Source organism: Aulonocara sp. 'chitande type north' Nkhata Bay, linkage group LG1, assembly GCF_057382095.1.
Source record: "Aulonocara sp. 'chitande type north' Nkhata Bay isolate Kocher_YH1m ecotype deep benthic linkage group LG1, A_spYH_male_GT1.1, whole genome shotgun sequence".
Classification (NCBI taxonomy): domain Eukaryota; kingdom Metazoa; phylum Chordata; class Actinopteri; order Cichliformes; family Cichlidae; genus Aulonocara; species Aulonocara sp. 'chitande type north' Nkhata Bay.
Genome location: NC_141344.1, coordinates 31,694,213 through 31,710,585, shown reverse-complemented (window position 1 = coordinate 31,710,585; position 16,373 = coordinate 31,694,213). Strand labels below are relative to the sequence as shown.

The 16,373-nt window shown below is 41.8% G+C and overlaps 1 protein-coding gene across 22 annotated transcripts in view; it reads right to left on the bottom strand.

Annotated features, from left to right (window-relative positions):
* Positions 1-947: 947 nt before the first annotated feature.
* Positions 948-16,373, bottom strand: part of madd (MAP-kinase activating death domain) — a 54,530-nt gene continuing 39,104 nt past the window's right edge. For 12 of the 22 annotated variants that reach the window (XM_086293871.1, XM_086293844.1, XM_086293853.1 and 9 more), the window contains 11 exons: positions 15,619-15,681; positions 14,570-14,690; positions 14,286-14,391; positions 14,052-14,162; positions 13,860-13,967; positions 12,303-12,467; positions 12,106-12,178; positions 11,675-11,781; positions 6,901-6,970; positions 4,356-4,402; positions 948-3,265 (listed from right to left, as the gene is read on the bottom strand). In XM_086293871.1, the coding sequence (XP_086149997.1) occupies positions 3,152-3,265; positions 4,356-4,402; positions 6,901-6,970; positions 11,675-11,781; positions 12,106-12,178; positions 12,303-12,467; positions 13,860-13,967; positions 14,052-14,162; positions 14,286-14,391; positions 14,570-14,690; positions 15,619-15,681 (1,085 nt within the window). In that variant the 3' untranslated portion in view covers positions 948-3,151. The remainder of the gene's footprint in view (positions 3,266-4,355; positions 4,403-6,900; positions 6,971-11,674; positions 11,782-12,105; positions 12,179-12,302; positions 12,468-13,859; positions 13,968-14,051; positions 14,163-14,285; positions 14,392-14,569; positions 14,691-15,618; positions 15,682-16,373) is intronic. The other 10 variants (XM_086293960.1, XM_086293968.1, XM_086294021.1 and 7 more) reach the window with 2 other exon arrangements.

Genomic DNA, 16,373 nt, shown 5'->3' with positions numbered 1-16,373 from the left:
ACAGGAAACTGGCACCACTTGAAGACTGGGAAAGAGTTGCAATATTCAACATTGATGAGAAGCTGACAAATCTGCAGCAACTGAGTGATGCCATCAGGTCAACATGAACCAGAATCTCTAATGAGCGTTTCCAGCACCTTGTTGATTCTGTGAAGAATGAAAGCAGCTCTGAAGACATAAGGGGGGGTTCAGCCCTGTAGTAGTAAGCTGTACCTAGCAAATTGTCCAGTGAGTATACTCTTGCTTTTCTCCTTTATTCACAAACACAGAGCTTTGGTTCCTGTCTTTGAGCACCTTCTATCCCACACGCTCCAGTGGATGTATCAGGAGCACTATGGGGTTCAGTGTCTTGACTAAGCACCTTTTGATACAGCCTTTAGGAGCTGAAGGTCAAACCACTAACCCTCCAAATTGGTGGACCCACTTTACCTCCTGAGCCACAGCTGTCATGGCAACCACCACTCTGATTAGGTTACTTTGAGCAGCAGCTCTTTAGTTCTTTTTGTGATGGCTATAAACCGATCGAGTCCCCATAAGCAGTTTGAGCTTTATTCAGTAGCTGCCCCGCTCACCCACTGCTGTTAGTGGAAACAGATCTGTACTGTGATGAGACATGCGTACAGGTGATGGCTCGTTCTCTGGCAGCAAAGATGGGTGCTTAAAATGTTTTGCATTCTCCTGCAGACTTCATGCTGTCATTTATGTGGCGTTTGCATCTTTGTTACTCAGCCACTGTTTGCAGCTATGGTGGACCCATCACACGCACAACGTAGAAGAAAAATCAATCATGATCAAGGTATGGATGGAAACACTTCTTTTGATGAAAGCCTAAGGTCTTCATTTGCTTCCGTAAAACAGTGTGAACTTATTTTTTTAAGAAAACTTTTCAGCAACTAGCACCACCTGTTGCCACTTCCCTTGTTTGCAGGATGACGAGCACACAGAGCTTCGTTTGGGACATCTTTATTATATTGCCAAAGCTGTACATATTTTATAAATACTTTTTGAATACTGGAATACTTACACCATCCATCTCATGTCATTTTTCCTTCTCTTTACAGCTATCAGATTTCACAGCAACAGAGATGAGTTGTAATAATCCAGTTTAAAAAAAAAAAAAAAGTTAACTCAAGCAGAAAATTCTCAGATCAGTTTTGCAGATGCTTCAGATCAAGTTCTGTCATTTATTAACAGCATCTTCTCCACATTCAGATTTCCTTTTGCACAGTTAAATTCCTTAAAAATACAAGCATGTCAGGATCAAAATAACATCTTCCAGCCTTACAGCTGTACTGATATATTGCTGATCTAGAGAAAAGTGTTCACCACATTCACACACGCGAACCACAAAAAACCCCAAAAAAACCCACGCACTCTCACTGTGAAAGTAAACGAGCCAGCGATGGGACCAGACACGACAAAGACTCAATCGTCTCCTTGGAGATCAGGTGACCACAGATGGCATCTTCAGCGCGTCTGAAGGGTCAGTCACAGGAGGAAGAACTGCTGCTGTGGGTTTGGTGGCTTATTTCTCATTTCTCCACACCCCATCAGTCGATTATGCAGCTCCTACACTGGTTTCGGCTTCTCTAGTGAATATTTGTGTTTTCAGTTGCGCAGGAATAATTCCAGCACGGATGTTACACTGTTACTAAAAATGCCTTCTTTTCCCCACTACTTTTTATTGGGGTTTCAGCGTGTAACTCCAGTGTTTGTACCACAGATATGGAAATATCTACAATTATGTCTCTAGATTATCACCCACCACTGAATGTTTTAATGACTTACATACTTGTATTTATGGTCAAGTGAAAGAAAAAAGTTTTGAAACATCCGTTGTTCAAAGTGGGCACACAAACAGCTCACATGTGTACCATCAAATACATTTTGCACTGCCTTTAGTAGCTCATTATCCATGCAGCCTTTGCCTACAATTAAAAGCTGTAAGAAGACGGTGACATTTACCCCGGCATCCCCGCCGCCTGCTGTGACATCGCTGATTGGGGTGGGGTTTGTTAGCACCCACAGAGAGCGACACAGCAGCAGTCCTTTGCACCGATTGACCTGTGATCACCTTTTAAAACTAAATGCTCGTGTCACACTGAAGTCGTAATATTCAATCGATCGATGTGTACTATAGAAAACAAACTCGTTCTTACATTCGTCACCCTGTGAAAGCCAGTTCACTCGAGAAAACCTGGCTCTGGCAATGGCTAACTACTTTTTAAGTATTGCACATCTAGCAAATTAACAGTTGTAACATTTTGTTTTCCAGAAATGTACAGTCAATATATGTATATATTAAATAAATACTATATATAGAAATATATATATAATATTTATTTGTCATCCTTATAGTAACATGCAATTGATAACAGCAGACCACAGACGAGAAATTTTACAGTAGAACTAGAACAGTAATTGAGCCGGGTGGGCCGGGCTAGAGTACACATCTGAGAACACTCACAGTATTTTAGGGTTCAAACACCATAACGAAGCATTTACATGCGGTGCTCTGGTGCAGTATACAGTAGCATTTTCAGCATGGAACATCCCGCACTACACGACAGTCTCTGGTTGTTGGACCAACTGGGACAGACTGGACCTTTACAGTAACCACATATCACAGAATACGTCATACAGTCATATGGAGACGGGCAGGAGAGGGCAGGAAGCTACGCTGTACGTCGAGGCTGTGCGCGGGACCTGCAAGCACTCAGTGCCTCGGGGTTTGGGGGGTGATGGGGTAGTGGAGCCCTCACATCACATACGAGTAAAAACTGTTGGGTCCTGCTAGCAGGAACAAGGAGCAAAACATTCACCGGGAGCAGAGGAGCTCTGGGGGGAGCAACTTTTCCAGAATAATGAAGCGGGCAAACATTTAGCTAGTTTGGGAAGAACATCTGGGCAACAGTGGTGAAGAGCTGGAAGTATTTACATGACATCACAGACCAAACATGTCTACACAATTGGATCTAAAAAGGGTCTCGGGTTTGTATATACACAGGAGGGGAGCGCGGGAGTTGTGTGCTTAGAGTGAAGTTGGGGATTGTCGAGTCTGGTTTTAGGAGCCGAGATGCCATTTTCAAGTAGAGAGAGGCACGCCAGGGATGAGGGAGAGAGGGAAGGGGAGGAGAGTGTGGGGTGTAGACTAGCTAGGAAGGGGTCTCGGTGACAGCATCTTGGGTTTTCCTTCCGCCTCCTTCCCCTTGACTGCCGCCACGTACGAGAAAAGGCAGAGGACCGAGTAACAGATCTGATGTGCCTGCAGAGGAGGAACAAACACGAGGAAGTGAGAGGGAACCACCTGCGTGCAGTTATTAATAATACAATGAACAAAGCTGGATAAGAGGCTCCTCTCGGTCTATATACTGTGGGGTATTTCAAGGCACTCTGTCAATCATTTGCCACTAATGATGGTATGATGCGCTTTTTACAAATGCTTCAGTTTTATTTGCGCTACGGGAGCTGGCATCATGACACACGTTCCTGCCACTGGCTGGAAACCACTAATCAGCGTAGCAACTTAATGAGCAGTTTAAAAAAAGAGAAGTACAAAATCACAAATCTTTAAATGTCCCTGCACTTCTTTAATAGGAAGCACTATTTGACCTTTAACCTGAAAGCTCATCATCCTATGGTCTTACTTGAGTTGGGAAATGTGTCACTTTTTGACACATTATTGAGAAATGTCATCGTGGGGTTTTACAACTGCTAAAATGTCCTCATTTTCTGAGCAAAAAAGAAGCTACAGCACTGCAGTGTGGTGGTTTGGCAAGAAGCAGCGTTGAGCCACAGATACATGGAAGCGGGCATCTTTAAACGTTATATAACCTCAGGTGATGTCACTCTGCTGTTTACCTCTTGAACAGTGGTTAAAATGCAATTTTCTTGTGTTAAAAGAACCTGTCTAATACTATAAAATTAAGAAAAAATCCAATCAACACAGAGGTCAGGTCAGGTCTTTCACTTGTGTCAGCATACTGTCGAAATGAAATGAAAACCAAAGGCATTTTCAGACCAGAGCTCTACAGACGCCCAGTGCCCACTGGGAAGCTCGCCCCGAGAACTACGTTTACCTTCGGGGCTTTTTCCTGTTTGCATTTGCACCACCAGAGCGCACACGGATATTCTCCAGCCCACAAAAAATCTTCTATAAACTTTGAGAGTTCCTGCTTCATGTGGTGCAGACGCACAGAAAAAAGTCAGTTCTTTGACTCCAAGAGTTCAAAGAACTATGAAATGAACTCTGGTCTGAAAGCACACATTTCTGCTGTGTCCATCTTGTCACTGGCATTCAGCAGTCACATAGCTGTATGTATTCATGATTTCAGACAAAGGAAGAGAGGACTCACCATCGGGGTCTTGTACTTGTGGATCACCACTTCTTTAGTTTCAGGAACTACGCCGGTGCAAGAGACAAAACAGAGAATTCAAAGGCAGCAGAAACCTCAATGAGTTCATATTTGAGAGCTTTTGGGAGGGGGCGGGGGTGTGGTTATAGGGTTGGACTTTCAACAAGGTGTAAAATGAGATGTGGGCCAAGAAAAGTTCACCATAAAGGTCAATTAAAGATCAGATTGAGGGGCAGAAGGGGCTGTCTACTTTTAGCTTAGATAAAATTCAATTGTGAAATCCTGCTCATGTTGCGTTTCCTTATTGTGACTAATGAACTGATCAAATGTTCTCTTTGTCTTCAAATAAGAAAGCAAAATGTTAAATTTCAGCTTGGATTGGTTGGTGAGACGTTCATGGCCCACATGATGAACAAATACGAGCACAAATGTCATAACAAGAGAGTTTGCGACCAAGAAGGCCGCAAAGTTAATATATGAAAAAACAAACAATAAAAAGGACGACCTCCCCAAGCCCTTCCAGCCAGTGAACTCAAAGTTAAACATCACAGAAGAGTCGATACAAGAGGCCAAAATCCTTCGACCCGGGACCACGTCGCTGTCCACGGGTCAGGCTGACTTTTCATTAGTAACTGAACCCATAGCAGAGATGGAAAGGCTGAGATCTGGACAGGTGAAAGGGCTGAGAAATCCTCAACCCCCACAAACTAACTGTCCCACCTAAGATCTCCGCTTGCTGAGATACAGATGGTCAGAGAGTGATGACCACGTGAGTGATGGAGTCTGGGGTGATCTCCGAAATGAATCCGAAGCAAGTGATGGAAGAAGCAGAGGAAAAATTAGCGGTACAGAAAAGGGGAAAGAGGAAGGGGGGAAGAAAAAAATAAAATCTATGAAAAGGACGGAGTGAGGAAATATTCTGCACAGGTTTAGTTTCAATAAGAAAGGAGAAAGGTGACGACACTTTACCTGCTGGAGAATGAAGGTTTTCATAGTGGCAAAGATGAGGGCAACATTACAAAAGCAGCACAGAGACACAACAGTAACCCAGCCAGGCGCTCGACGTCTGAGCAAGTTTAAGAGTTACAGCTACTGCTCACCATTCAGTCAGACATTTGCATTTTCCATGAAACTTAACAGGAACCCACTAACTGTGTGACGCATCTCAGGTCGGACAGAATCCTCATACTTGAGCTGTACTTTCAGCTGCTCCCTGAAGTAGGGGGTCGCACAGCGGATGGATCAGTGTGACTGATTTGGCACAGATTTTAGACCAGATGCCCTTCGTGACGCAACCCTCCCATTCATCTGGCACTACGAGTACCTAGCTTGTGACCCCCTGAGGCTGGGTCTGTGTCTCCTCCGTAGGCAAATGTGTTAGCCACTACACCATCCTACTAATGAGACTAAATGTCTTCCTCTTCATGTATCAGGCACGATGCAGTATCGACCGCTTTTAAAGACATTCAGACTCTGCTGCTCTCTTCCCTCAGGCTGACTCAACATGGAACAGTTTAAACCAGGCCAAAAAAATACATGGTTTAAGATCTAAAAAAGGTTACAGTCTTATTGAAAAGGTGGCAGCTCAAATTCTAGTAACAACTTATCTAACTCAGGGCTAGAACACATCACTGCTGTCATGGAGGACAGGCTGCCATTTAGCTACGAGGGGACTCGTGTTACTTGAGAGATTTAGATCTATTTATGGCTTTTGTCAACAAATGAAAACCATAATATGAGCAAAATGCCCTTAATGCTTACATATTTCCAAGCATTATAAGCTTTGATTATGTCGTTTCTGGAAAATCAGTTAATATGATGCTTTTATTTCTAATATTTGTATGGCACCTTTAAAGGGGACCCTGTCCTTATTTTCTGCTGAGTTTGTGTGTGTCTACATGTTAATACTACAGTGGTGGATTCTCATTTGAAAAATGTGCAATATTTTAAATATATAGAACCAAAATCAGAGCATTCAGACTAGTTTGAGAGCAAATATCTTTATACTGTGAGCAGAGCCACTCTACTGACACGCTGTCCAAAGCTGCTGTTGGTGGGTAGCAGCGAATCACAGAAAGCTGGCTTAAAGTTAAATAGGAAGAGTGCAAAAATGAGACTAAACTGCTTGCACCATAATCTAGTATAAGATCAATGAGGATTACTAATTACTCCAACATAAAAATTGAATTGGAAACAAGCAGAACAGGTCCCCTTTAATTCACACATCTACACAAACTGGCATAGCTATTTATGATACACGTTTCAGCCTTCCTTCTCTACACTGCGCACACCATTTCTCACAAACTTTGGCTTTTTATTACCTTGCTCTAAACCTCAACACTTGCATATGACTAAGCGCAAACCACACCCTCGAAATAATGCATGACGCACTTAATCGCCTGCAGACGTCAGTGTCTCAATGCTCCAGAGGAGGGCGGCTATCCAATTTAGTGAACCCTTATTAGCTTTCATCAATACATTTGCCGTGAAGCTGAGTTACTGCCGTGCCGAGTACAGGCCTAGAATCAATAGATGGTGTAATTACCAAATTCCTCCAGGACAAAGACTCCCTTCACTGTATTGCACTTTTTAATGTGACTCAGCTCTATGAAAACCTAAAAACAAACAAAAAACAAAACAAAACAAGACAGAACATTATTAACTCAACAACACTGGATGGTGAACACGTCATATTTAAAGAATTAGCCATGTTTAAACTTGTTTTATTCAGTGTGAAAGGTCAAAATAAAAGGCTACACATGGAATGCAAGCTTTGAACAGCTAAGAAAGGAAAAGAAAAAGCACACTATGAGAAATTTTCCATGATCAAACGCATACATGGGCAATGAGGAGAAGCTCAACGCTGATTCAACGTGGCTCATCAATGAAATGAATCAGAACTGGGACAGTTTTGTCATGTTTGGTGTAAACAGCATAGATACTTTTAAAAAAAATCTTTTCTTTATGCTCAAAGATGCAATATGGCCCATATGATGCATACATGGAAGTTCCATATAAAATGTAGACAAGGACACAAAATTAGAGTTGCCATACAGCTACAACAGGAAAGAAAAGAGGTAGAGAAAACAAAAGGAACCGAATAAGATGTAACTGCTAATAAGCAAACACAGCAGAGGTTGTGTACCTTCCGCTCCTTGCAGGGGGAGAGAGCATGGGAGAGAAATGGTTTGGATTATTATCGGACAGAAGAGCACAAACACTCGACGACACTCTGAGAGGGCACTGTCCACAGGAGCCTCGTACAGATTCAAATCAAAAATCCAGCTAAGTGGTTACAAGAGCCAATATGATTTGAAGGAGAAAAAAAAATCCATCACCAGAGGACTCAGCCCACAAAAAACTACTAGGAAATAGGAAAGAAAAAAAAGAAGACAACAAAAAAAAAGAAAAGAAAAAAAAAGAGAAGACTAGAGGTTTGACTAGGGTATTAAGAACTGGATTCACCTCTGTTTTCCTGGACTTTAAACATCTCAGTTCCCCCCCAGAGCCCTCCATGCCTCCTCCTCCAGCAACAAGGGCTGGCACCAACGCCACTTGCTCACACAGCAGAACAAATAAATGAGGGTAGTTACTGATGGACAATAAATCCCACTATGTGCAGGATGCCTCCTCTGATACATCTCACTGCAGAGGGACCCAACAAGGCGGACGCTCACTACACTGCTTAGTTTTCAGTTAGTCTTCTTGACCCCAACATGATCTATGAGGACGTTTATTGAGCTGATGCAAATACTGTGCATGGAAATTTTTAATTCATCATGTTGTATTTGGGATTAGTAATAGTGGTCTGTTGAAATATGACAGAGCTACTGGAATTATATATTACTAGTTTGATATTATTTGTCACATTAGGTGGGGAAAAAAACAAACTATGAAAGTAGACATGATTGTTAGTTTTGACAATGGACTGTATTTAAAAGATGGAAGAAGCCTTTAGGCTTTAAAATACCAAGATGGTCATTTTGATTTCCTGGCATTTCAAAAATCATGTGGCTCTGTCTAAAAACAAAAACAAAAAAACTTCAAAACTATCATCTGATATTCCACAAGTTTTCCAAAAATGGAGTTACTCAGCATATAGGGAATTTTTTTTCCACAATGTACTGAATCATATGAGGGCAGTATATATATATTAAAAACTACCACTTATACCTAGAATCTGAGTAATTTTGAACCCCACAGCTCAATATTAGCACACCTGGCTGTGTAGCAAAACAAAGTTTACACACATTTTGATGTGAAAGCTGCTACACCATGAGCCAAAGCTAGCTAGATGTGATTGATAGATAAAAATCCTTCTAAACACATACACACTGAAGAAGATGAATAATTACTGCAGGACTGAACGGGTCGTTGATGGGATGTTGAGCAGAGGTGCTGCAAGTCAGAGCGGGGTAGTGTACGACTGTGCAGAGTGTGGAGAACAGGTTATTGAAAGGGTTTCAGGCCTGAGAAGGAGAGTTGGGGGGGTGAAGGGTGGCAGACCGATGTGGAGCAGTGTGGACGATGGAGGTGGTTAACTAGGTTCTAGTTTTAAACCTGCAGTCTTTCTAATGGCCACCAGGGGTTGTTTCCTCTGGCTGCAAAACCAACTGAATATGTAAAAGTTAAGTGGAAAACAGTCCCATTTCTCACTTGATCTATGATCTTATATATTTTCTGATTACTTTGTCTCAATTGTTCGTTTCAGTTCTTATTTAACACAAAATTAAAAGCATTTTGCCAATTAGTGTCCCATAAAGTATTAAAGCAGGCTATTATTTAAGGTGCCTGTCAGTTCCTTGGTTGGATCTACTTGTCATGTCTGGTTTCAAAGAAATCAAGATGACAAGGGCCAAAATGTTCAAGTCGACACTTCATAAACAGGGTCTACAATATCACCGTGGCTATATCCGTCTTTAATATACAGTCTATGATTGCTGACCAGCCAAACATTTACACACATGTATATATCTACAGTCAATAGTTTGCATACACTAGGTTGTTTCTTTATTTTTGGTTATTATCCACATTTTATCTCTACTGTGATTTGTGAATAGTTACTGTAGAGTTATTCACTGACCAACAGTAAGTTGAGCTCGTTTTGCTGTAGTACTGCGCTGTCCACCAAATATGTGTATCTTGGGTATACCTTACTTTTCTACTACATAATTGTTTAAGATAAATCAATAGTAGCTCACTGAGAGAAAAACTAAATTATAATATTTTTTCTTGTTTAGACTGAATTTTAAGACATTTACATTTTCCAAAACACTTGGGAGTTTCAAAGAGTTTAATTTTGTGTAATTTTGCATCAGATTTTTATTAAATTCAGTTCATGAGAAATATGCATGCCCTCACTATGCCCAAAATTTTGACTGGTATTGTATTGGGCACCATCATGAATTAAAACTAAATAGAACAAAGTTCCTCATTTTGAGTACTGATATCCGGTCGTTAAGTCTGACATCACTAGCCGTGTCTGGGTCTAAACTCCGCTGCAGGTCCATATATCAAACGATCACTATGGCATTACTGAGAGTTGAAAAACAGTCTAAAGTCTTTCATCTTTAATAAAATGATCAGCGTTCTGCTCTACCAGGTGTAACAATTGAGTTTAACATCCAGGCATCCATGAAAACGGAATTTATGACATTTAACGGAGTTAGAAGTTAGCAGGGAGTTAGCTCACTAGCTTCTATCTAAATACAATATAGCATGTCCTGACTGCGGGGTTTTGGAAACAAATTAAAACGTACAGCTCTGTTATCACTTCCAACATAAATGAAGACAGAAAACTAAACAGCAGTGACGTTTGTAGGGTTACTGAAGTTGGGCTAGCTGGTATATAATGATGTGCTACGTGACCACTAGCGACACAGCTATGTTAGCATAATATAAACAAGCTAACTTTTTTTCCACTCTATAAAAGTTAACGTGAGTGTTCTCGGTGGTCAGGAACAAATGTAATCGCATGGCAGGATGCTGTAAAAGGACCAAACTTCAGCCAGGAGAACAACTGAGATAATCCATCCACAATACGAGGTTAGTCATTCATATACTGCTGCATGGGCTGGGCTGTAGTTACATCCTAAGGTTTTAAAAACTGAGCTTAAATAAATTATTAGCGGCAATAAAAGCCGAGGGAGGTCAACAGGGATCACTGACTGTTTTAGGAGCTTTTTGAGATCAAATAGAAGAAAATACATAACATTAAACATGTTAACAACACAAAAGCCATATTAAACGCAGACTACTTTAGACCCGGAAGTAGGATTCGTCGCGTCATCACTGAACAACCGGATACAGTACTATCCCAAAAACTTGGGTTTGGGCATTTTGCTTCTAATTAATCACAACATCCAAAATATAACAAGGTACAATTAAGTCTTTTGCATAATACTGCAGTGCATGTAATTAAAATGGGAGAAATTTATGCGGTAACAGAAAAATTATATTTCAGTTTTTGGGGGGTGGAAAGTGGGTCCAATGACACGTCTCTGCAGTGTGATGGACCGTCCAAATTACCCAGAACACCACTGCTGCAGAATTTTCTAAAAGGAAAAAACAAAAACAAAAAAACGTAGGACCTCGGGTGAACTGATGCCAGTTTAAAGATAGTGGGTATCTAACAATGAACACTTCTACCCCTAATTTGTATTATTCAGCATAGTTCAATCAGAGCTACACATTTTAAATGAACCTGTGGAAACAAAGCACCCAACTATCACTACTGCTCAGACATGAAGACAACACATGAAGATGTTCAAGGGGTCCAAACTTAAAATCAAAGGTTGCTATAAAATAGCCAATTATTAATGAAAAGTCTTTTCTCAAGGTCATCCGTCTTACCACTGTGGAACGTCACTCTTACACACACACGAACAGATTAACATCTCCTCCCACACAGTAACTCAACATGAAATCCGAGCACCACAGATGTCGAAAGAAACTTGTGTGGAAGGATGGGTTCATTTTTTGGCAAAGACATGCACACAATCTCTCTCTCCCTCTCACACACACACACAGAAACGGGGGGGGGGCCAAATCCAAAAAAAGCAAAAGCACAAACAGGAATTCTTCCTCTATGGGAAAAACAGGTATGAGTAGATGCCAATCAAATGTGTTGTAAGGATTTTCTTAGTGATAGAGGAAGACGTCACACGATGAAAGGAAATGATTCGGAGGCAAACACGAGAGACGAGCGGAGAGGGTGGACAGAAGGACGATGAAGTCTGAACCATCATGAGTGATTCTACATTGTCATGCCCTTCTGTGAGATGAGACGCAGTTTCTTTGCAGTAGAACTGGTCTCTTACCTGGCTGTGCATGAATTTAAGGTTGATTCCCTCCAGTGTGACCTGCAGTAGTCCACCTTCACCAGTCTTCATGTCCTGGACGGGGAACTCGCCGCCCAGTTCGGGACCTGAAGGATGGACACAGGAACAGGAATGTCTGAAAGCTTGTCACATGTTCTTCTTACCTTAAACAACCTGGAAGTACTTGGAAATTTCAAAACTGCAGCAGTGCTTTATTAAACTTTAGGTCTGTCCATGTTTTGTGTTATTATCAACATATCTATATCTATGCAATACTGACTGCTCTAAAATATTTAATTAATCAAAATAAAATACTATTTTGTACTACTCAACAATCAAACTGTCAAAAGAAACAATGTCCATGTTAAAGAGAATAATGAATGAAATAAGATGCAAAAAGGAGCCTGTGGTTGCTCTAACTCACTCCATACCTGGTTTAATGCTTTGCTGTCTTGCTGCAGCCCTTTCCATACTGTCTTTAACACAGTAGTAGAGTTCACGACACTGGAAAGCAATCAGAAAGTTATTCGATTTTAGAATCTTCTTAAGAGATGCAGACACATCTCTTAAGAAGATGATGTGTCTGCATCATTTAACACAAGAGATGCAGACACAAGAAGCCTCTGACCTTTTTGGTATAGAACTTATTCAGCTGCGTCTCTTGGCCGTTGCGTCTCCAGAGACACAGCACCTTGGTCTTGGGGCAGTAGGTCATGTTGATGAGTTTCTCGTACCACCAGCGTTCATAAACGGTACCGATGTTGCTGCGCAGGACTATGCAATCATCGCAAACCTGGAACAATAAAGCACAAGTAAAATAAGCACACTATTTCTATGTTCAGGAAAGTTTCAGACACTCTGAGACCATTTGATATTTTAGAAAAATATCCTTTGCTACAACCTTTGCGTTATGCTACAGGCACACTGGTGAAAACAGTGGTTTAAGACCACAACATGACCTAAAATTACTGCGACTGTGTAATGAGCTTCCAATCTCCATCCATCCATCCTCATCCGCTTTGTCCGGGGCCGGGTCGCGGGGGCAGCAGCCTAAGCAAAGAGGCCCAGACCTCCCTCTCCCCAGCCACCTCCTCCAGCTTATCCGGGGGAATACCAAGGCGTTCACAGGCCAGCCGAGAGATATAATCTCTCGAGCGTGTCCTGGGTCTGCCCCGGGGCCTCCTCCCGGTGGGACATGCCTGGAACACCTCACCCAGGAGGCGCCCAGGGGGCATCCTTGTCAGATGCCCGAACCACCTCAGCTGGCTCCTTTCGATGAGGAGCAGCAGCTGCTCTACTCTGAGCCCCTCCCGGATGACCGAACTTCTCACCCTATCTCTAAGGGAGAGGCCAGCCACCCTTCGGAGGAAGCTCATTTCTGCCGCTTGTATCCGCGATCTCGTTCTTTCGGTCACTACCCACAGCTCGTGGCCATAGGTGAGGGTAGGGACGTAGATCGACCGGTAAATTGAGAGCTTCGCTTTTACACTCAGCTCCCTCTTCACCACGACGGACCGGTGCAGCGTCCGCATTACTGCGGAGCTTCCAATCACGTCTATGAAATGGTTACGTCAAAGACAGGGACTAAGTCTGCAACCAACAATGGTTGCAACTTTAGTGCGCCAATTTGGCAGTGAAATGGTCTCAATCTGCTATTGGTTGGAGGTCAAGTCGGCAGTTAAACAAACTCCATTTATGATAATGTGAAATTTACAAATCTGTTGCCATTTGCATACACAGAAATGCACATCATCTACTTACATTTAGAGTCTAGCCAGAACCTCAACCATCTGAAATTACTTCACAAATAGTGACACAGTTGCTGCATTACACCAATTTAACTGCAAAATAATATAAGCACTCTGCAAACTTGCTTTTATCTAGGACCAGTAACAGTTGAGTCCCCTGCTGCAACGAGATACACAATCTGTTTGAGTTTGTTACAATCAGACCAAGTCAGAAAATGATTGTTTGGAGATCGGTTGTTCCCAACAGGCAACCTGTGCAATTATCCGGAGGTTGACGGCGGTTACGTGCTCAACCTGTGAGCAAAAAGTTGTAACTAGTAATCAATCTGACAAACCACAAATTCTTCCTAGTCACAAGCAGAATGCCCTCTTATTTTTACTCTAATGTGACCAAGTCATTAGGGAGACAGTACACATAAAATGCAGACTTTGCATACCTCCATGAAAAAGATGTCTCCTGTAGTATCAGTGCCAGCATGAACAACAAATGTTTGTTTCTTGATGTGACGGCTTCCGCTGGGCCTGATGGACAGCTCTCGGCCGTTCTGCAAATGTAGTTCAGCACATATTTCATCAAAACAATGAACTGAAGTTTAACTGGGTGAAATAAAACGAATACAAATTTTTACCATTTGAGCCAGTTTGTCAAGTATCTCGTTGATCTCTTGGCTATACGTGAGGCCGATGTGGGACTTGCCCATCAGGCGCCTCACTTTCTTCCTGATGTCATTTTTGCTCACCTACATGAAAACAAACAAACACAAACCTCAAAGGCTGACATATTCACAGGGAAACAAAAATTTGTGTATATTAACAAACAGTTTTACTGTGCTTTGAATGAACTGACAAAAAGCACTCCATACTTTCATCATTAGCATGTATGCAATCATGTTGTGCAGCAGGGTGGCCAAAAGTCTGTCTTCATCATCCTCCAGGCGCTTGCGGTCATGTTCTCCCAGTGACAGGTATCTGTGTCGACATGCAACACAGAAGAACTTATTCACAGTCCACAATGAGTTCCATGGAGTAGATATGAAAACGGTGATGCAACATAGTGAAAAAACCAAGACCAAGAGAAAAAAAAAAAAAGCATATGAAAATTAACATAAATCACACTGGCTGAACTAAAACAATGGCCAAGTGGAACCTTTCAATCATCTCCTGAGGTCCTTGGTCCATGCCCATGCCCTCACGCTCCAACATAACAGCATCTAAGAAGGCATCCTCCCAGAACTGCACCTGGTCCCAAAGTGTGGAGCGCTCCTTACCTAGAAACATCAAGAAGACAGATGAAGCTCCCCAAAATTTGAAAAGCTTCTGTCTGCACCTTGGCTGGTAACATATTAACACAAACTACACCACATGCAGCCACCAAGCTCTTTCAAAGATTTGCATACATTTCTATAACAGGAGAAAATATGCGTGTATCGGGGTCTGATACATGCTGGTCGTTAACACATCTTACACACAATAAGGTTTACTGGAACATTTGGATGAGCATAATTAAGCGCACATCAAAACAGGTCAAATGAAAACTAAACCAAAATGGTTTGGTTAAAACACACACACACACACACACACACACACACACACACACACACACACACACACACACACACACACACACACACACACACAGCAGGTACAGTGTTGTCTGCTGCAGCTTTTAAGTGCGGTTTTTGTAACCTTTCCAAAATAACAAGTTAGTGGAGCTTTTTTCCCCCTTTAGCCTCAAATTAGTTGCTTTCACTTTCCATTACATCATTTTTTCTCACCCCTATTACAATGTGGTAATTGGTCACTAGGAATCTTGACATTTAACAGTATCACTCATCAGCTGGTTGCTTGAGTGTGTTCAGCTGGTAATTACATCTCTACCAGCACTTAAAGGTAACACTCATTCAGTGTGCAAACCCATGAAATGTTAGGCTGTTAGGTTAAAATAAAAGTTAGAGGGAAAATGTTTGTGAACAGAAAAATCAAAGAAACATTAACTAAAAGCTCCTAGTTTAACTGTGATCTTCCTGTGAGACATCTTCCTATTGCTTACATGCTCTACCCCTCTGTATGTTTAACACAGATGTGCAAGGAAAAAAGAAAACCCAGAGATTAAACACAGAGCTAGCTGGGGTGAACCGTGGATACGCTCCACAAACACAAAGGAATTAAAGGGCAAAGGCAAGAGATCAGCCCTACTTAGTGAAAAGGTTTCCATGGCAGCATCCTCTAGTTGATCCCAAACGGAGCTCTTATCACGGCCTGGAAGAATTCCCCATGAGGAGCAGCAGGAGGGAAAAAAAGCAGCAAAAGCAGGAGGGGGTTAGGCGAAGAGGTGAGTAGGTTTAATAGCAACAACAAAAGCGGAGCGGGTCGAAACCCACACGAGACGAACAAAAACAAGGAGAAATGGACAAAGCAAGCCCAGATATTCACAGATCTAGAACTTGGCTGGCTTGTTATTTTATAACAGCACTCAAGGAGATGAGCCACTATCTTACGTTCTTACTTTAGTTTGACATTCTGTTTTGTTACACAGAGTCACAGTTCGATACCATTTTTTCTGGTGTTCTAAATTACAGTCATTCAGAAAAAGTCACAGACAAGTGCCACCTTCAGCAAAGAAAATTAGTCATTTGCACAGGTTAGGAAGGAGTGACAAATTAAAGGAAAAACCTGGCAGAGAATAAAGCATTTCTATCTTAATAATGGGAGTGATCAAAGATGACAATTGTTCCAGCTATAAGGCCTTGTGGGAGGGGCTTCACAATTAGAAATATCTGTATACGCTTTTATATAAAGTCACCAAAAATTGTAACCAAATGTATATCTATGGAGATGTTGGACTCCATTGAGTCCAAAGTCAACAGCACTCTGAACCACCATGATGAAAGCATCAAATGAGGGAATGTTTTTTGGAGGAGTGATGTCTGAGCCTTCAGTGGCGTTCCAGA